At 37.3% G+C, this 15286-nt stretch overlaps 1 protein-coding gene across 1 annotated transcript in view; it reads right to left on the bottom strand.

Moving 5' to 3' along the window:
- VDAC1 (voltage dependent anion channel 1) overlaps nt 1–15286 on the bottom strand; it is a 67043-nt gene that overhangs the window by 24587 nt on the left and 27170 nt on the right. Inside the window, exons 2-3 of the mRNA XM_053717220.1 lie at nt 11493–11562; nt 2361–2410 (exon numbers count right to left, since the gene is read on the bottom strand). Coding sequence (XP_053573195.1) covers nt 2361–2410; nt 11493–11559 — 117 coding nt within the window. The 5' untranslated portion in view covers nt 11560–11562. The remainder of the gene's footprint in view (nt 1–2360; nt 2411–11492; nt 11563–15286) is intronic.

Raw genomic sequence — 15286 nt, 5'->3', positions numbered from 1 at the left:
TTCACTTTTACATAAAGAAATCTGGCTCCAAAAAGAGCAGAATGCCGCGAGTGGCCACCTTCTTCTGCATTCTGATACAAATGAAGTATCCAAATGCACATATCTAATATGCTATCTAATATGCATATATATATATATATATATATATATATATATATACACACACATACAGTACTTTTGAACCCTTCCCAGTCAAATACCTTGAAATATGCAATATCATGTTTAAACAATGTTAATATGTTTTTATGAGGGGGGTTTAATAGAAACACTTGAAACTCCTATATTATGCATATAGATATATAGGTATAGATATATATTTTGCAAAACAGTATACAGATATACAGTACTGTGCAAACATCTTAGGCCACCATTAGATTTGTTGTTTTAGCCAAGTTTTAATGACCATCCATATTATTTTTTTGCTCTATTTATTAAGATACAAACAGAAAATATAGGAAATATGTACACAACTTATAAAAAAACACAATTTTCAGAACAAAATAGCTTCTTCAGCCACAAGTCATTATTTAGTGTGACTTCCCTTGGCAATAAGCCCATCTTGAACTCTTTTTAGTAGGCTGTCCTGAAGTTTTCTGAAGTAATCTTCTGGTATATTATACCAGGCTTCATTCAGCACTTCCCAGAGTTCTTCTTTAGATTTAGGTTGTCTTTTATTTATTTCTCTGTCCAGGTGATCCCATAATGCCTCTATAATATTCAGGTCCGGACTCTGTGTAAGCCAGTCCATGACTGTCAGTGTTTTATCAGCTGTTTTTATCTCCAAATATGATTTCCCTGCATTAGTAGTGAGCTTGGGATCGTAATCATGCTGACAAATAAAACCATTCCCAATCAGGCACTTTCCTGAAGGAATGGCAAGATGAATTAAAACCTGTCTGTACTTTTCAGCATTCATGATCCCATCAACTCGGACAATATCGCCAACACCACTGCCAGAAATGCAGCCCCAAACAAGGACAGACCCTCCACCATGTTTCACTGAAGGCTGCAAGCACTCATTCTTCCATCTCTCTCCATCTCTTCTTGGACCCAAATATTTCAAACTTGGATTTGACACTCCATAATACACTATTCCACTGATCTTCATTACAATCTTTGTGAGCTTTAGAATATGTTAGCCTTTTCACCCTGTTCCCCTTCCAAAAAAAGTGGTTTCTTGGCTGCTACCCTTCGATAAAGACCATTCCTGTTCAAGCTTTTTCAGACTGTAGAAGGGTCAACTTAGCATTCCAATAAAGTTGCCAGATGCTGAGCCAGGTCCTTGCTGAACTTCTTCCGGTCTCTCGAAGAAGAAACTCTTGAGGAACTTCTCATCAGATTTTGAAAGTTTTCAAGTCTTCCAGTCCTTTTTTTGTCCTTGACCTCTCCTGATTCTTCAAATTTCTGTATAACAGCTTGAATACCACATCTTGAGTATCCAGTTTGTTTGTGGATTTCCCTTTAAGAGTGACCTTGCTGATGCAAAAGTATGATTTTATGTCTGTTAAATTCTGTGATCTTTGGCATTTTGAATGGAATGATGTGATTGAAAGTTGGTCTTATTAGCAAGCTTCTTATGAATTAAACTCATACCACATGTGTATGTAATGCTCAAACATGTCTTGCACAAACCTGGTTTAATAGACCTTTTTCATAGTAGTCATTTTGATATGAAATAGTATGACAAATATAGGTGTTAGCAATCACATTAATTAGGGTTCCATTACATTTAGGTTCACGAGAGCCAGGTTCCTGCTATTGTTCAACAGTAAAGGCTGTGACACACATTTTAGCCTATATAAGCTTTTCAGATTTGTGTCTGTTTTTTAATACTGCATACAAATATCCTTATTATATTATATATATATATATATATATATATATATATATATATATATATATATATATATATATATATATATATATATAGCACATTTGGTCTAGCACAGCTCCTGATTAGCACACAAACAAAAAAAAAGAAAAGTCTTTTGCCCATTGAAGTCTATGGGGAGAGTTAGTGTGGTTGACCTAAAGATTTTAGTGCGCCTAAGTATTTCACTCATGTGCTAAATTTTTACTTTCAACTTGTAATACCAGTGATGGTAGCGCTACTGATTTACCTTGAACACAGTGCTCAACAGCGCTAAAAATGTATCACTCCACTTGTAATTTAGGCTAGGGGGTTTACTTACCTTTTATGGCTTTTTTATGTGGGAACTTTATAACAGATAAGTAAACTGATTTTAACAGTGACTCTCTAATTCAAGGTTTAATATGGATATAAACCATTAAAAAAAAAAACAGCCTGAAATGTAATGTAATCTTTTCATCTAAGCAACATGTAATTATTTTCAACTTACCAATCCATTTTCAGATTTTGTTTTTAGATCAAGCTTTATGAAGCCAAAACCTTAAAAAAAAGGAAAGGAACATATTAGAAATTCCAGTTTTTAGACAACAACCAGACTATTAAAGTTTAAGGGGATTTTTGTAGATAAATAATTTGCTAAACATTTCTACAGGATTGTGATTGACCCCTATATAATGTTTATTAAGTCAGTCATCTAATACCAAATTAGGTATTATTGATTAAAGGAACATAAAACCCAAAATTAGTTCTTTCATGATTTAGATGCAGCATGCAATTTTAAACCAATTTATTTGTATTATTGAATTTGCTTAGTTCTCTTGATATCCTTTGTTGAAAAGCATACCAAGGCAGGCTCAGAAGCAGCAGTGGGAGCTAGCTGCTGACTACTGGGATCTGGCTGCTGGCTAGTGGCTGCACATATACTCCACTTGTATGGTATATATGCAAGATTGTTCTGTTTTATTTCTGTTAAATTGGGAGTCAACTAAAATGTCTTTATACTGATGTCAGACATTGTTGCCCACAGAATTGTTAAACACATAGCTAAAGTCAGCTGCAGAATAGCAATGCACTACTTGGACCCGGTTGAACACATATAATGAGCCAATGACAAGGGGCAAACATGTGTAGCAACCAATCACCAGCTAGGTCCCAGCAGAGCATTGCTGCTCCTGAGTGGGTGATTTGGGAGTAGTAGGGAGGTGGGTGGTTTGGGAGTAGTAGGGAGGTGGGTGGGCAGTGCCTCGCTGTAGGGGGAGGGAGGAAAGGAAGAGGAGGGTTCCTTATGCTACAGAAAAGGGTAATGACAGGAGGGGCGTATGAACGATCACTTGGAGGGGGAGGGTATGGGGGATCCCTACACTACAGAAAATAATTTTTATTAATAAATACATTTAAAAATAATAATACAATGTCTACAAACTGTCTGCCAGTACCTAATATGGCTTATTCTAGTGAGGGCAGGAGGGTTAGAGAGCTGTTTGGAAGGGATAAGGGAGGTGGTATGGTTAAGGAGGGATCCTTACAGTGCAAAATTGAATACTGACAGACTGTCAGTACCTAAGATGGTGGTGACAAGTGGGGGGAAGAGGGAAGAGAGGTGTTTGGGAGTGATCAGGTAGGGATCAGTTTGGTGGCAGGGTAATACCTACACCACAATAATATTACCTTTGCTAGCTAGCTAATTAACCTCTTCACTGCTGGGAATATTGGAAGTATTGTGCGTAGCTTCAATTCTTCTAATTACCAAAAATGAATGGCAAAGCCATACATGTCTGCTATTTCAGAACAAAGGGAACCACAGAGAAGCTTTTACAACCATTTTTGTTTTGACTGAGCAAGCGGTATGTAAATAATTTCAGTAAGAGGCCAACATTTTGTGAAAAAGTTAACAATATTTTTTAATATGATCGCATTTGGCAGAAAAATGTTGGTATTAAGTATATCGAAATGCTTCTAGATCAATACCTTGATCTAGAAGTAATAGTAAAAATGCTAAAATTTCTCAAATATTTTAGGCAAGTTTATCTCTAAAATTCCCAGTAGCAAAGGGGTTAATCGTTATGTGGGAAGCTTAAAGGGATAGTCTAGTCAAAATTAAACTTTCATGCAATTTTAAGCAACTTTCTAATTTACTCCTATTAGAAAATTCTCTTGGTATCTTTATTTGAAAACCAAGAATGTAAGCTTAAAGGGACACTGAACCCAAAACTTTTTCTTTCTTGATTCATATAGAGCATGCAATTTTAAGCAACTTCCTAATTTACTCCTATTATCAATTTTTATTCGTTCTCTTGCTATCTTTATTTAAAAAAAAGAAGGCATCTAAGCTAAGGAGCCAGCCAATTGTTGTTTCAGAACCCTGGAGAGCACATGTTTATTGGTGCTGTCCAATCAGCAAGGACAACCCAGGTTGTTCACCAAAAATGGGCCGGCATCTAAACTTACATTCTTGCTTTTCAAATGAAGACACCAAGAGAATGAAGAAAATTTGACAGTAGGAGAAACTTATTAAGTTGCTTAAAATTGCATGCTCTATCTAAATCACAAAAGAAAAAAATTGGGTACGGTGTCCCTTTAAGAGCCAGACCATTTTTGATTCAGAACATGGGTAGCGCTTGCTGATTGGTGGCTACATTTAGACATTTGCTTTTTCAAATAAAGATACCAAGAGAACAAAGGAAAATTGATAATAGGAGTAAATTAGAAAGTTGCTTAAAATTGCCTGCTCTATCTGAATCATGAAAGTTTCATTTTGACTAGACTATACCTTTAAACGTTAATCTGCCAAATAAAGCAAACCTTACAACTTGGTAAGTTACTAGGTAAAAAGTAATACTATATGGCCTCTGTTAGTACAAAAACAAAGTGTATGCTTACCTGATAAATGTATTTATTTCCAGATATGGTGAGTCCACAGCATCATCAATTACTGTTGGGAATATAACTCCTGGCCAGCAGGAGGAGGCAAAGAGCACCACAGACAAACTGCCAAGTATCACTTCCCTTCCCACAAACCCCAGTCATTTGATCGAAGGTAAATGAAGAAAAAAGGAGTAACACAAGGTGTAAAGGTGCCTGAGGTTTAGTAAAAAATAACTGTCTTAAAATAAAGGGCAGGGCCGTGGACTCACCATATCCGGAAAGAATGAAATTTATCAGGTAAGCACAAATTTTGTTTTCTTTCCTAAGATATGGTGAGTCCACGGCATCATCAATTACTATTGGGAATCAATACCCAAGCTAGAGGACACAGATGATTAGGGAGGGACAAGACAGGTATACCTAAACAGAAGGCACCACTGCTTGGAGAACCTTTTTCCCAAAAGAAGCCTCAGCCGAGGCAAAAGTATCAATTCATAAAAATTTGAAAAAGAATGCAAGGAAGACCAAGTTGCAGTCTTGCACATCTGTTCCACAAAAACTTAATTTTGAAAATTCAAGAGGAGGAAACAGCCCTCGTAGAATGAGCTGTAATTCTCTCAGAAAACTGCTGTCCAGCAGTCGTATAAGCCAACCGAATTATACTTCTCAACCAGAAAGAAAGAGAAGTAGCAGAAGCATACTGACCATTACTTTTCCCAGAGAAACAAACAAACAAGGCAGAAGGCTGGCGAAAATCCTTAGTCGCCTGCAAATAGAATTTAAGGGCTCTCACTTCAAGCTGTGCAACAAACTAGCCTTATGAGAAGAAGGCAAGGATACAGAACAGGAACAACAATTTCCTGATTAATATTTTTATCCGAAACAACCTTAGCAAGGAAGCCAAACTTAGAACAAAGAGCTGCCTTTTCGGCATGAAAGATAAGATAAGAATTCCGAGACTCTCCGAGCAGATAAGATAGCAATAAGAAACCTTCCAAGATAAAAACTATAGCTATTGAATGCAAAGGTTTAAACAGAGCCTGCTGCAAAACCTTAAGAACAAGGTTAAGGCTCCAAGGAGGAACAACAGACTTAAACACAGGCCTGATTCTGACCCAAGCCCTGACAAAAGGATTGGACATCTGGCATGCCCGCCAGATGCTATGTAGCAAAAAAGATAATGCAGAAATCTGACCCTTCAGGGTACTGACTGACTAACCCTTCTCAAGACCTTCCTGGAGAAAAGACAAAATCCTAAGAATCCTGAACCTACTCCAAGAGTAGCCCTTGGATTCACACCAATAAAGATATTTACACCATATCTTATAGTAAAACTTTCTAGTAACAGGCTTGCGAGCCAATGCAGAAAAATCACGCTTAGACAGAACTAAGCATTCAATCTCCAAGCAGTCATCTGCAGAGAAATGAAATTTGGATGAAGGAAGGGACCCTGAATCAGAAGGTCCTTCCTCAGAGGCAGTCTCCAAGGTGGGAGAGACGGCACCTCCACTAGGTCTGCATACCAGATCCTGCGAGGCCACGCAGGGGTAATTAGAATCACTGAGGCTCTCTCCTGTTCGAGACGAGCAATGACTCGCCGAAGGAGAGCAAACGAAGGAAAAGGAATACAATACTGAAATACCCATAAAAAACGCTTAAACATCTATCAGGATGGTCTGCTAACCACTTGAAGCTAAGGACAACTGAGGCCAAGCTAACAGAGCATTGTAAATCATTCTCAACTCTAAGATGTTAAAGAGGAGAGCAGACACTTCTGCGTCCATAGTTCCTGTACCTTAAACCGGACCCAGACTGCTTCCTAGCCCAGCAGGTAGGCGTCCGTGGTCACATCACCCAGGAATGTCTCCAGAAGCATGCGCCCTGAGACAAATACTTCCTGAAAAACCACTACGGGAGAGAGTCTCTTATCGACTGATCTAGATCTATCCTCTGAGACAGATCCAAAGGTTCTCCATATAAAGCAATAATGACCATGGAAACCATCAGACCAAGTCCCTCCATGCATATAGTCACTAAAAGTGAAGGAAAAATAACTGCAGCTAGATTCAAACTCTCAACCTTCTGGCTGCAAGATAGCCAAGCTATTTACCAGGGCACTATAGATTGCTGTTGGCCGGACAGTAAACTGCAAATAGAGGAAAAGGAATAAAACCTTGATTATCTGACCCCTGTTAGAGATCTTCTCCTAGATAGAGAAACTATTAAGGTCCAATCCTACCGCACCTGGTGTTTCCAGTCGGTCTCCCATCCAGGAACTGACCAGCCCTGGCCCTGCTTAACTTCCGAGATCAAACGGAATCAGGAGCAATAAGGGAATAGAGGCGATAGACCCAAATGAATTACCCTTGAAGATGGGACAAGGGAACTCTTCTCCAGATTCATTCCCTTCAGGCCTATGTTCGTTATGAACAAGCCCCCTTGAATCAAAGGAGAAAGGATACTACTTTGAAGGTCAAAACCGGAGTTACTTGAGGTAAATACCAGATCCTGTTTCCAAACTGGGACTAGAACTAACACTCTCAGAGAGTAAGGTCCTGAACCTAAATCAGGGAAAGTCTCTCATCATACCTGGATTGCAGATATTCTAGCAAGAAAAATATGCTCCTGGGAGGAATTATAGATTTAACTCAAAAGGGCATGACTGACAATGCAGAAAGAGGAAAGGCAAAGTTTCCTTTAGTCTTACTCTCTTGACGAGTGGTAGACAAACCCTTTCAACCCAAAAATCAGAGGATAATTCTGCTAGACCAAATCCAAACAAGGTCTAATCCTTAAAAAGAGATGCCAGAAGCATGGATTTGGAGGAAACTTAAAAAAAAAAATTTGAACCTGCAACAGCAGAACTGTAAAGCCTAGACTGTCACTAAGCCACAGGAAGGCTTCTGAATTGACCTAGACTTCAGCCACAATACACAGCAGCTAGTACAGCAAGTCTAAAAGAGATAAGGAATTGCTCTAAACGAACAATTAAACCTCCATATTCTTATCCATGAATCTGTAACGGAGCAGCTACCGCCCATTAGGATCGAAGTTCTCCAAATCATAGTAGGAAACACTCTATCTACTTAGGGCACCATGCAATTTAATGGAGACCACAACAGGAAAATCCTTCAAAGGACGGGAGACAGGAAGAATGGTATCCCTAGCTTCTCCTATACCAAGGCACGTCTAGAAACACTTCCTCATAGGAGAAAACTCATAGAACTGATAAAGTTCACAAAACTTGCAAAGGTTGACAACGACTGGGGTATCGATGTTGTCCAAATAGACAAACCTCCTTTAAAGGGACACTCAATCAAAATTAAACTTTCATTATTTAGATAGAGCATGCTATTTTAAACAACTTCCCAATTTACTTCCATTAACAAAATGTGTAAAGTCTTTTTTTATTTACACTTTTTCAGTCACCAGCTCCTACTGAGTATGTGCAAGAATAAGTGAGTATGCATTTGTGAATGGCTGATGGCTGTCACATGGTACGTGTATGCATTTGTGATTGGCTGATGGCAGTCACATGGTACAGGGGGAGTGGCAAAAGACATAACTTTTAAAATTGTCAGAAAAAAAATCTACTACTCATTTGAAGTTCAGACTAAGTGCTATTGCATTGTCTTGTTATCTTGCATTTGTTGATTATGCAAATCTACTGTGTTGACTGGTCCTTTAAAAGTACACGAGGTGTGCAAGCATATATCAGAAGGAGACCACTTCAGCATGAGATGCAGGAATTAAATTTACCAGATATGTTAGGATTGACAGCGATAGGATATCGGAGTCGTCCCAAGTAGCCAAAACCCCTCCTTTAACCATACACAAGGTGTTTATAAGTCTGAAGGTTATCACTTCAGCATCAGATGAAGGAATTATACTGTCCAAATCTGAGATTTCACCATCAGAAGCTACCAACGTCTCCTCCTCACCAGACCCATGAGGGAGGGCAACCTCAGTAGCAGCAGACGGAACAGAACCCTTACTATCTGAATCTCTAACTTTCCTCTTGCGATTTCCCTTAGGGTAGGAAAAGCAGATAATGTCACAGATACCGCAGCAAATACCTGGACAGCAATTCTGCCAAATCTCCAGGAGATTGAGAGGAACCGCAGGACACTGCATGTGATGCCATAGAGGCTTGGGACGCTTAAGGAGAAGTTGTGGCATTGCCTGAACAGCGTCATCCTGGGAATGAGGCTCAGTGAGGCAACAATTTTATACATTTGCTCTACCAGTAAAGGTGAACATAACTGAAACTCTCAGGTGCTAAACTGCTGACTTAGCCCCTTTGCTATTCAAGCATTAATAAGGTATTTCCCCTGAGAAAACACCCTAGTAATAACATGAATCATTAGGGTGAAATAAAACAAATCTTTATTAATAAAAGAAGCATTCTAAAAATGAGAGACAAAAAGTTTGCAAAACCCAATTAGTCCTCAAGAGTCAATAATCAATTTAACTAGATTAGCTCACCACTGAACTACAGTAGAATAAATCTACATATACAAATCCTCAACTTGAGGATGAAATTATGCGTTCTGATAGAACACCATTCCTGCATAATGTATTACATAAAGGAAAAGTTTAGTTGTAAAAACTAACATATAGCCTCAGTAACGTTCATAACGTTGTTCACTTAAAATGTGTTCTATCATTTTCAAGCCATGTCTTCTCTTCCAGAGAACATCAGAGACAGGCATAAAAACTTCTGTGGGCACACAGAGAACGAGGCGGATTAACATCTAATCTGAACAAGATGTAAGCCCTGCCCTCAAAATGGCGCCACTGTGATGAAGAAAGGAGATGGGCCATAAAAACGGCATAGGAATGAAGCGTGTTTTTTTATCGCGCTTCATCCTGCCGGTAACAAATAAGTCAGTATAATAATAGGACCTGTTCTGCACATGCACACAAAATCAAGCAGAACACACTGTATCGCGCTTTATCCTGCCGACAAATAAGTCAGCATAATAATAGGATGTTTTCTGCAAATACACACGAAAACAAACAGCACACATAAGCGGCCCAAAGGAATGGTGCCAAAAGTAAAAGTGCGCTCCTATACCTACCAGCTCCGCTATTGAATTGCCCACATAGCAATGTGAAGCTTAATTGTGTAACATCAAAAAAACTTAGCTTATAAATTTGAAATAAAATTTTATCTGAGCCCCCACAGAGAGTTAACGCCATTCTCCTTGAAGGAGTTAACCCTTAAGTCTCCGGTGACATTAATAAAGTGCCTGCCCACTGCCAGCAATATCCTTCATTCAGGATTTTAAGTCCCATATCAAGTGCAGATTGCATTTATTCCTGAGTTCTTAACCCCTTCAGTGCCAGCCTCCTAGCCCCAGAAGACAAAAGGCACATCTAGCTGTCCGGCAGGAAGATAGCTGACACGGTAAGGAGGGATGCCACTCCCTACAGAGACCTGTGAAAAAAGAAATTACAGAGTAAACCTACTCAGGCTTTCTATACCACCAGGGAAGCAAAATTTTAGGAAACGCAACGAAGCCCACTCCACAAGTTCCTAACTGCTTAAAAGCCACCACTGCCCTACTGAATAGACTAACGTGGAGTATGGCTATACCCAATCTTGAGATGAAAGATCAGAGAAAACCTACTCTGGCTTTCAAAATAATAAAATCTTGATTGAAGAGAAATAAATTCATTTTCTTTAGACACCAAAAACTTCACCTCCTCCTTGCACCAAAGGCAAAGAGAATGACTCAGGTTTGTGAGAAGGGAAGTGATACTTGTCAGTTTGTCTGTGGTGCTCTTTGCCTCCTCCTGCTGGCCAGGAGTGATATTCCCAACAGTAATGGATGATGCCGTGGACTCACCATATTTTAGGAATGAAATATTAGGCTTTTTTGTAGAGTTGTAATCTGAAAACATTATTAGCAGATTGTTTAAAGAGACAGTAAAGTCAAAATTAAAATTTTAGGATTCAGCTAAAGCATGCAATATTAAACAACTTACCAATTTACCTCAGTTATCAAATTTTCTTTGTTCTCTTGGTATCTTTTACTGTAGAGTAAAACTATGTAGGCTCATAAGAGCTCAGGAGTGTGCACGTGTCTTCAGTACTCTATGGCAGCAGCATTAAAAGTTTAATTTTGACTTTTACTGTCTGTAATTCCTATGTAATTCTGTATATATTTTTTTTTATTTGTTTTTCAAATGGGGAATGTTGCAACAATTTTTTTTTATGAATTGACTTCATAGAATGATAGAAGAATTAGAGAAGCTGGCCTTATTGATGGGAATATATACCATTAACCAAATGTGCTAAGAATGCAGCAAGAGATCTCTCCAGTGAGAAAAATCTATCCAATTGTAATAGAGAACACAAATTAAACAGTAAGATTTTGCCATCAGTGAAAAGCTGCCCCTGCATAATAAATACATTTAAAATAAAGGGTTATCTGTCCCTAGTGAATGTAAGCCACTGCTGAAAACTATGGTATAACAGCATAAGAAAAACAGGCAAGATTTAACTAAATCAGCACCTAATAGGTTAATGCTGGTTTCTATGGTGATATGTCTCTGTTTATAGAGCCAATCTGGCATGGGGCAGCTGAACACAGACCAGCAATTTGCACTGACCAATTAAGACTTGGGAATCCATACACTTTATCTAAGCTCTTCTTACTCTATTAGCCAGAAGGAACACATCTCCTGTTTAATGGTTTACCCTCCCCCAGCAACAGGATAGGCAAAAAGACCATCTACGGCTGACACTTACCATAGCCTTTGTTAAATACATCTCGGGCAGCTTTTCCTAAATCTGCGTATGTGGGAGGTATGGCCATGTTCTGTGGGGGGGGGGAGAAAGGAACAAAGAATTGTAATATATAAAAATTACTAGAAGCACAAGAAATGGTAACATTATTATTTTGGTTCCAAACTCAAGGGGTACGCACAAGAGGAAGCAAATGAAATTACTGGTCAGATATTTCTATAATAATCCATTTTCTGGACTTTCTATTATCCCTTTAACACACTGCACACAAATCGGTATGATTTAAAATTACTCATCCTTGCCAGATACACCAAAATACATTCCAGGGAATAAGTCAGGAGACTGTATCAGCACTGCAAACGGACAGTGATTCTAAAGCAGCTGATGACATGCAGGAAAAGTTGTGCAGGGTGTAAAGTAAAGGATAGAAGTCAGTACTTTTTAGTGTTCTGTTTTAATTTCCTTCTCTCCTAAGATAGATAGATAGATAGATAGATAGATAGATAGACATACAGATAGATGATAGATTATAGATAGATATATGATAGATTCGTTTATTTTTACATGTATAAGTAAATAAAATTCCAGCGCTACAGAATTTTGCAGCGCTATACAAATAAATTATAATAATAACATTTCACATATATTTTCCTATAGTGAGGTTCCACATATCAGTAATATATCCCAGGGGTCTCCAGTTTTTTTTCCAATAAATGCCCACAATGCATTTAAAAAAAATAAAAAAATTGTCAAAATGAACCAAGAACAAATATTTGTAAATTCTATATATTAAAATAAAATGATTCTCTTCTCTTTTAGAGGGTAATACATGTAGAAAGTCACGTATAGTGTTATTGCAATTAACCACTAAGGATGAACGTAAAAGCAAGTAAACTGAAGATGAATCACAACTAAAACAGCTTTATCCAAGCACAATGTCAGCACTGATTTATCATACAAGGTTGGCTGGCTGCACCTAAAGCCTTGTGGGTAATCTGCCATTTTATTTCTCAGCAATGAATGCTCCTAGTGAGAAAAAACAAATCTTGTATAACAGCTCTGAATATCTGCATTCCATAACTCTCTGCAGTACTATCCCTTGCTGCACAAAACAGAACATGTTTGAATGCACCAGAATACACAGAAAATAAATTAGGATTGCTATTATTTGCCCCATGTCTTACCATAAGAAAATAAATCTTTTATAAGCAAAAACTACTGTCGAGTATGTATATTCCCATCTTGTTAGCAAACAGTCAAAACCCTTACTGTGGCAGCGTCCATCATTATTTAATCATTAATTAAAATGTCTCACTTTAAAACATAAAAACTTTGTATTTTGTATTTTTATTAATACTTCTATTATATATATATAGTGATGCACCGAAATGGAAATTCTGGACCAAAACCGAACCCGAAAATCCATGATGCACTTGGCAGAAAACTGAAACTGAAAATGTATTTTTTTTTTTTCAAATTATTTAAAAAAATGTTTTTTTTTTGGCATAATTAGACTATTTAATGAATGAATCTGAATTGAAAAACTGCAAGACAATACAATAAAATAAAGACACTTTTATTGAAAGTAACACACTAAAATTGGACAAAAAATATCTTAAAAGAATAATATGCTACACAATCATTTTTCCAAGAAAAAAAAACAGGCAAAAAAAAAAAAAACAATAATGCCATTTTCAGCCAAAATGTTTCTGCATCCCTACTTAAAACAATATTAAATATTAATGTACTGTATTATTCTGTATTAAGTTCTGTGCAACAAAATCAGATTTAACAGTTTTTTGTTTTTTTTTACCAATTATCCAAATAAAGTATAGTCCTAGAAAACTATTATTATATGCGAAACATTTAGTCAAGTAATGAACTCAAACAGCAGCTCTCGGCTAGCATCAAATTTGAAATATGCTACACAATAATTTTACCGAAAATAACAGGCAAAAAAAAAGGAAAAACGAAATAACCAAAAATGCAATTTTCGGCTGAAACATTTCTGCGGCTGAAATTTCAGTGTATCCCTAATATATATGTGTGTGTGTTACCGGTAAAGTAAGAAATCTGGGTAATCCTAGGATTACCCGGGTAAAATGTACATTACCTGTGGGTAAAGCCCAATATACTGTAATTCCCCCATCTACACTATTTCTTTTGCCTCTGCCTGGGGGTTTCAAGGAAGGCGCCCGGCCGATCCTCTGGCATCCACCGCAAGTGAACCTTGAGGAATGAGGTTTACAAGGGGGGTTTCACCCCTTGAATCCCCCAGACGGAGCCAAAATAAAAATTGTGAAGATGTGGGAATTACAGTGCATGCTATATATGTTTGATACGGTGACTCCGCACTCTGAGAGGATTTATGATCATGCATCGGGCTTCACCCACTTACCACTTGGGTAATGCCCGTTTTACCTGGGTAATCCCTTCTAGATTGTAAATTCCCATGGGAATAGGGCCCTCTATTCCTCCTGTATGTGTTTGTAAATTCTGTCCTATTGTTTTATTTAAATTAACTGTATCCATGGACAGCACTGCGGAATATGATGGTGCTTCATAAATAAAGTATAATAATAATAATAATAATAATATCTGACTTTACCCGATATATATATATATATATATATATATATAATATATAAATGAGTAAGGGAAGGGACAGACAATACATACATACAAAAAGGGGAGTGTTTCTAGAGGTGCAACACTTGTTAGATATAATAAAATGTATATGTGAATAGAAATAGTTACACCTCTAGTTCAACAGAATACGTATAGTAGTTAGAGGATGGGGATTACTAAGTAGGTAATCTATCATATAAGGTGGCCTGCAAATATCGATACAAAACCGTGCAAACCCTTAGATAAACCTATAAGCAATAGGTAAAAATACTCATATAGTTCATATATAACCCTGTTAATATATATACAATACAGAGTGTGAATCAATTAATAGATAGAAATCCCATATGAACTTCATATAGAGTGCTTATATTGTATAGTAGATATAAAGCACTAATGGATCATAGACGTCGTAGTCAAAGTGAAAAAGTTTATAAAGTCACTTCAATTGAAAAATCTTCTTAATAATAAAATAATATACATTTTAATTGATACACTGTAGAACCGATCAGATAACAACTTGATAATACAGGTCCGTTTGGAAGTCTACTATCCTATGAGGTAAGTTCCCCGCAGTGTAAGGGGAATCCCTTGGGATCGCAGATGAAAGTTGTCACTCTATGTCTTTATAACCCGCTGCTTCTCTTCAAAAATCGTCTCCAGGTGTATAAGGCATAGAAACAAAAAGAAAGCAAATAATAGTGCAACCCTGTATCGAATCGTCACACAATTTATTACAATAAAAGATATATGCTTACAATTAAGGACCTCAATAGAATATGAGGTAATTAGAAACATGTAATGCCTTATATGACATAAGAAGTATAATATAGTCCTTATTTTGAAGAGAGTACTATGTGCAAACGTTTAGAGAGTCCTGACGCGTTTCAAAGGGGAACCACTGATTTAGACCCTTCTTCCTCAGAGGCTAAGTGGGTCCCCTTCGAAACGCGTCAGGACACTCTCTAAACGTTTGCACATAGTGCTCTCTTCAAAATAAGGACTATATTATACTTCTTATGTCATATAAGGCATTACATGTTTCTAATTACCTCATATTCTATTGAGGTCCTTTATTGTAAGCATATATCTTTTATTGTAATAAATTGTGTGACGATTCAATACAGGGTTGCACTATTTTTTGCTTTCTTTTTGTTTCTATGCCTTAT

This window comes from Bombina bombina, chromosome 6, assembly GCF_027579735.1.
Source record: "Bombina bombina isolate aBomBom1 chromosome 6, aBomBom1.pri, whole genome shotgun sequence".
NCBI classification, from domain to species: domain Eukaryota; kingdom Metazoa; phylum Chordata; class Amphibia; order Anura; family Bombinatoridae; genus Bombina; species Bombina bombina.
The sequence above is the reverse complement of the archived record's forward strand: the minus strand, read 5'-3'. Positions and strand labels throughout refer to the sequence as shown.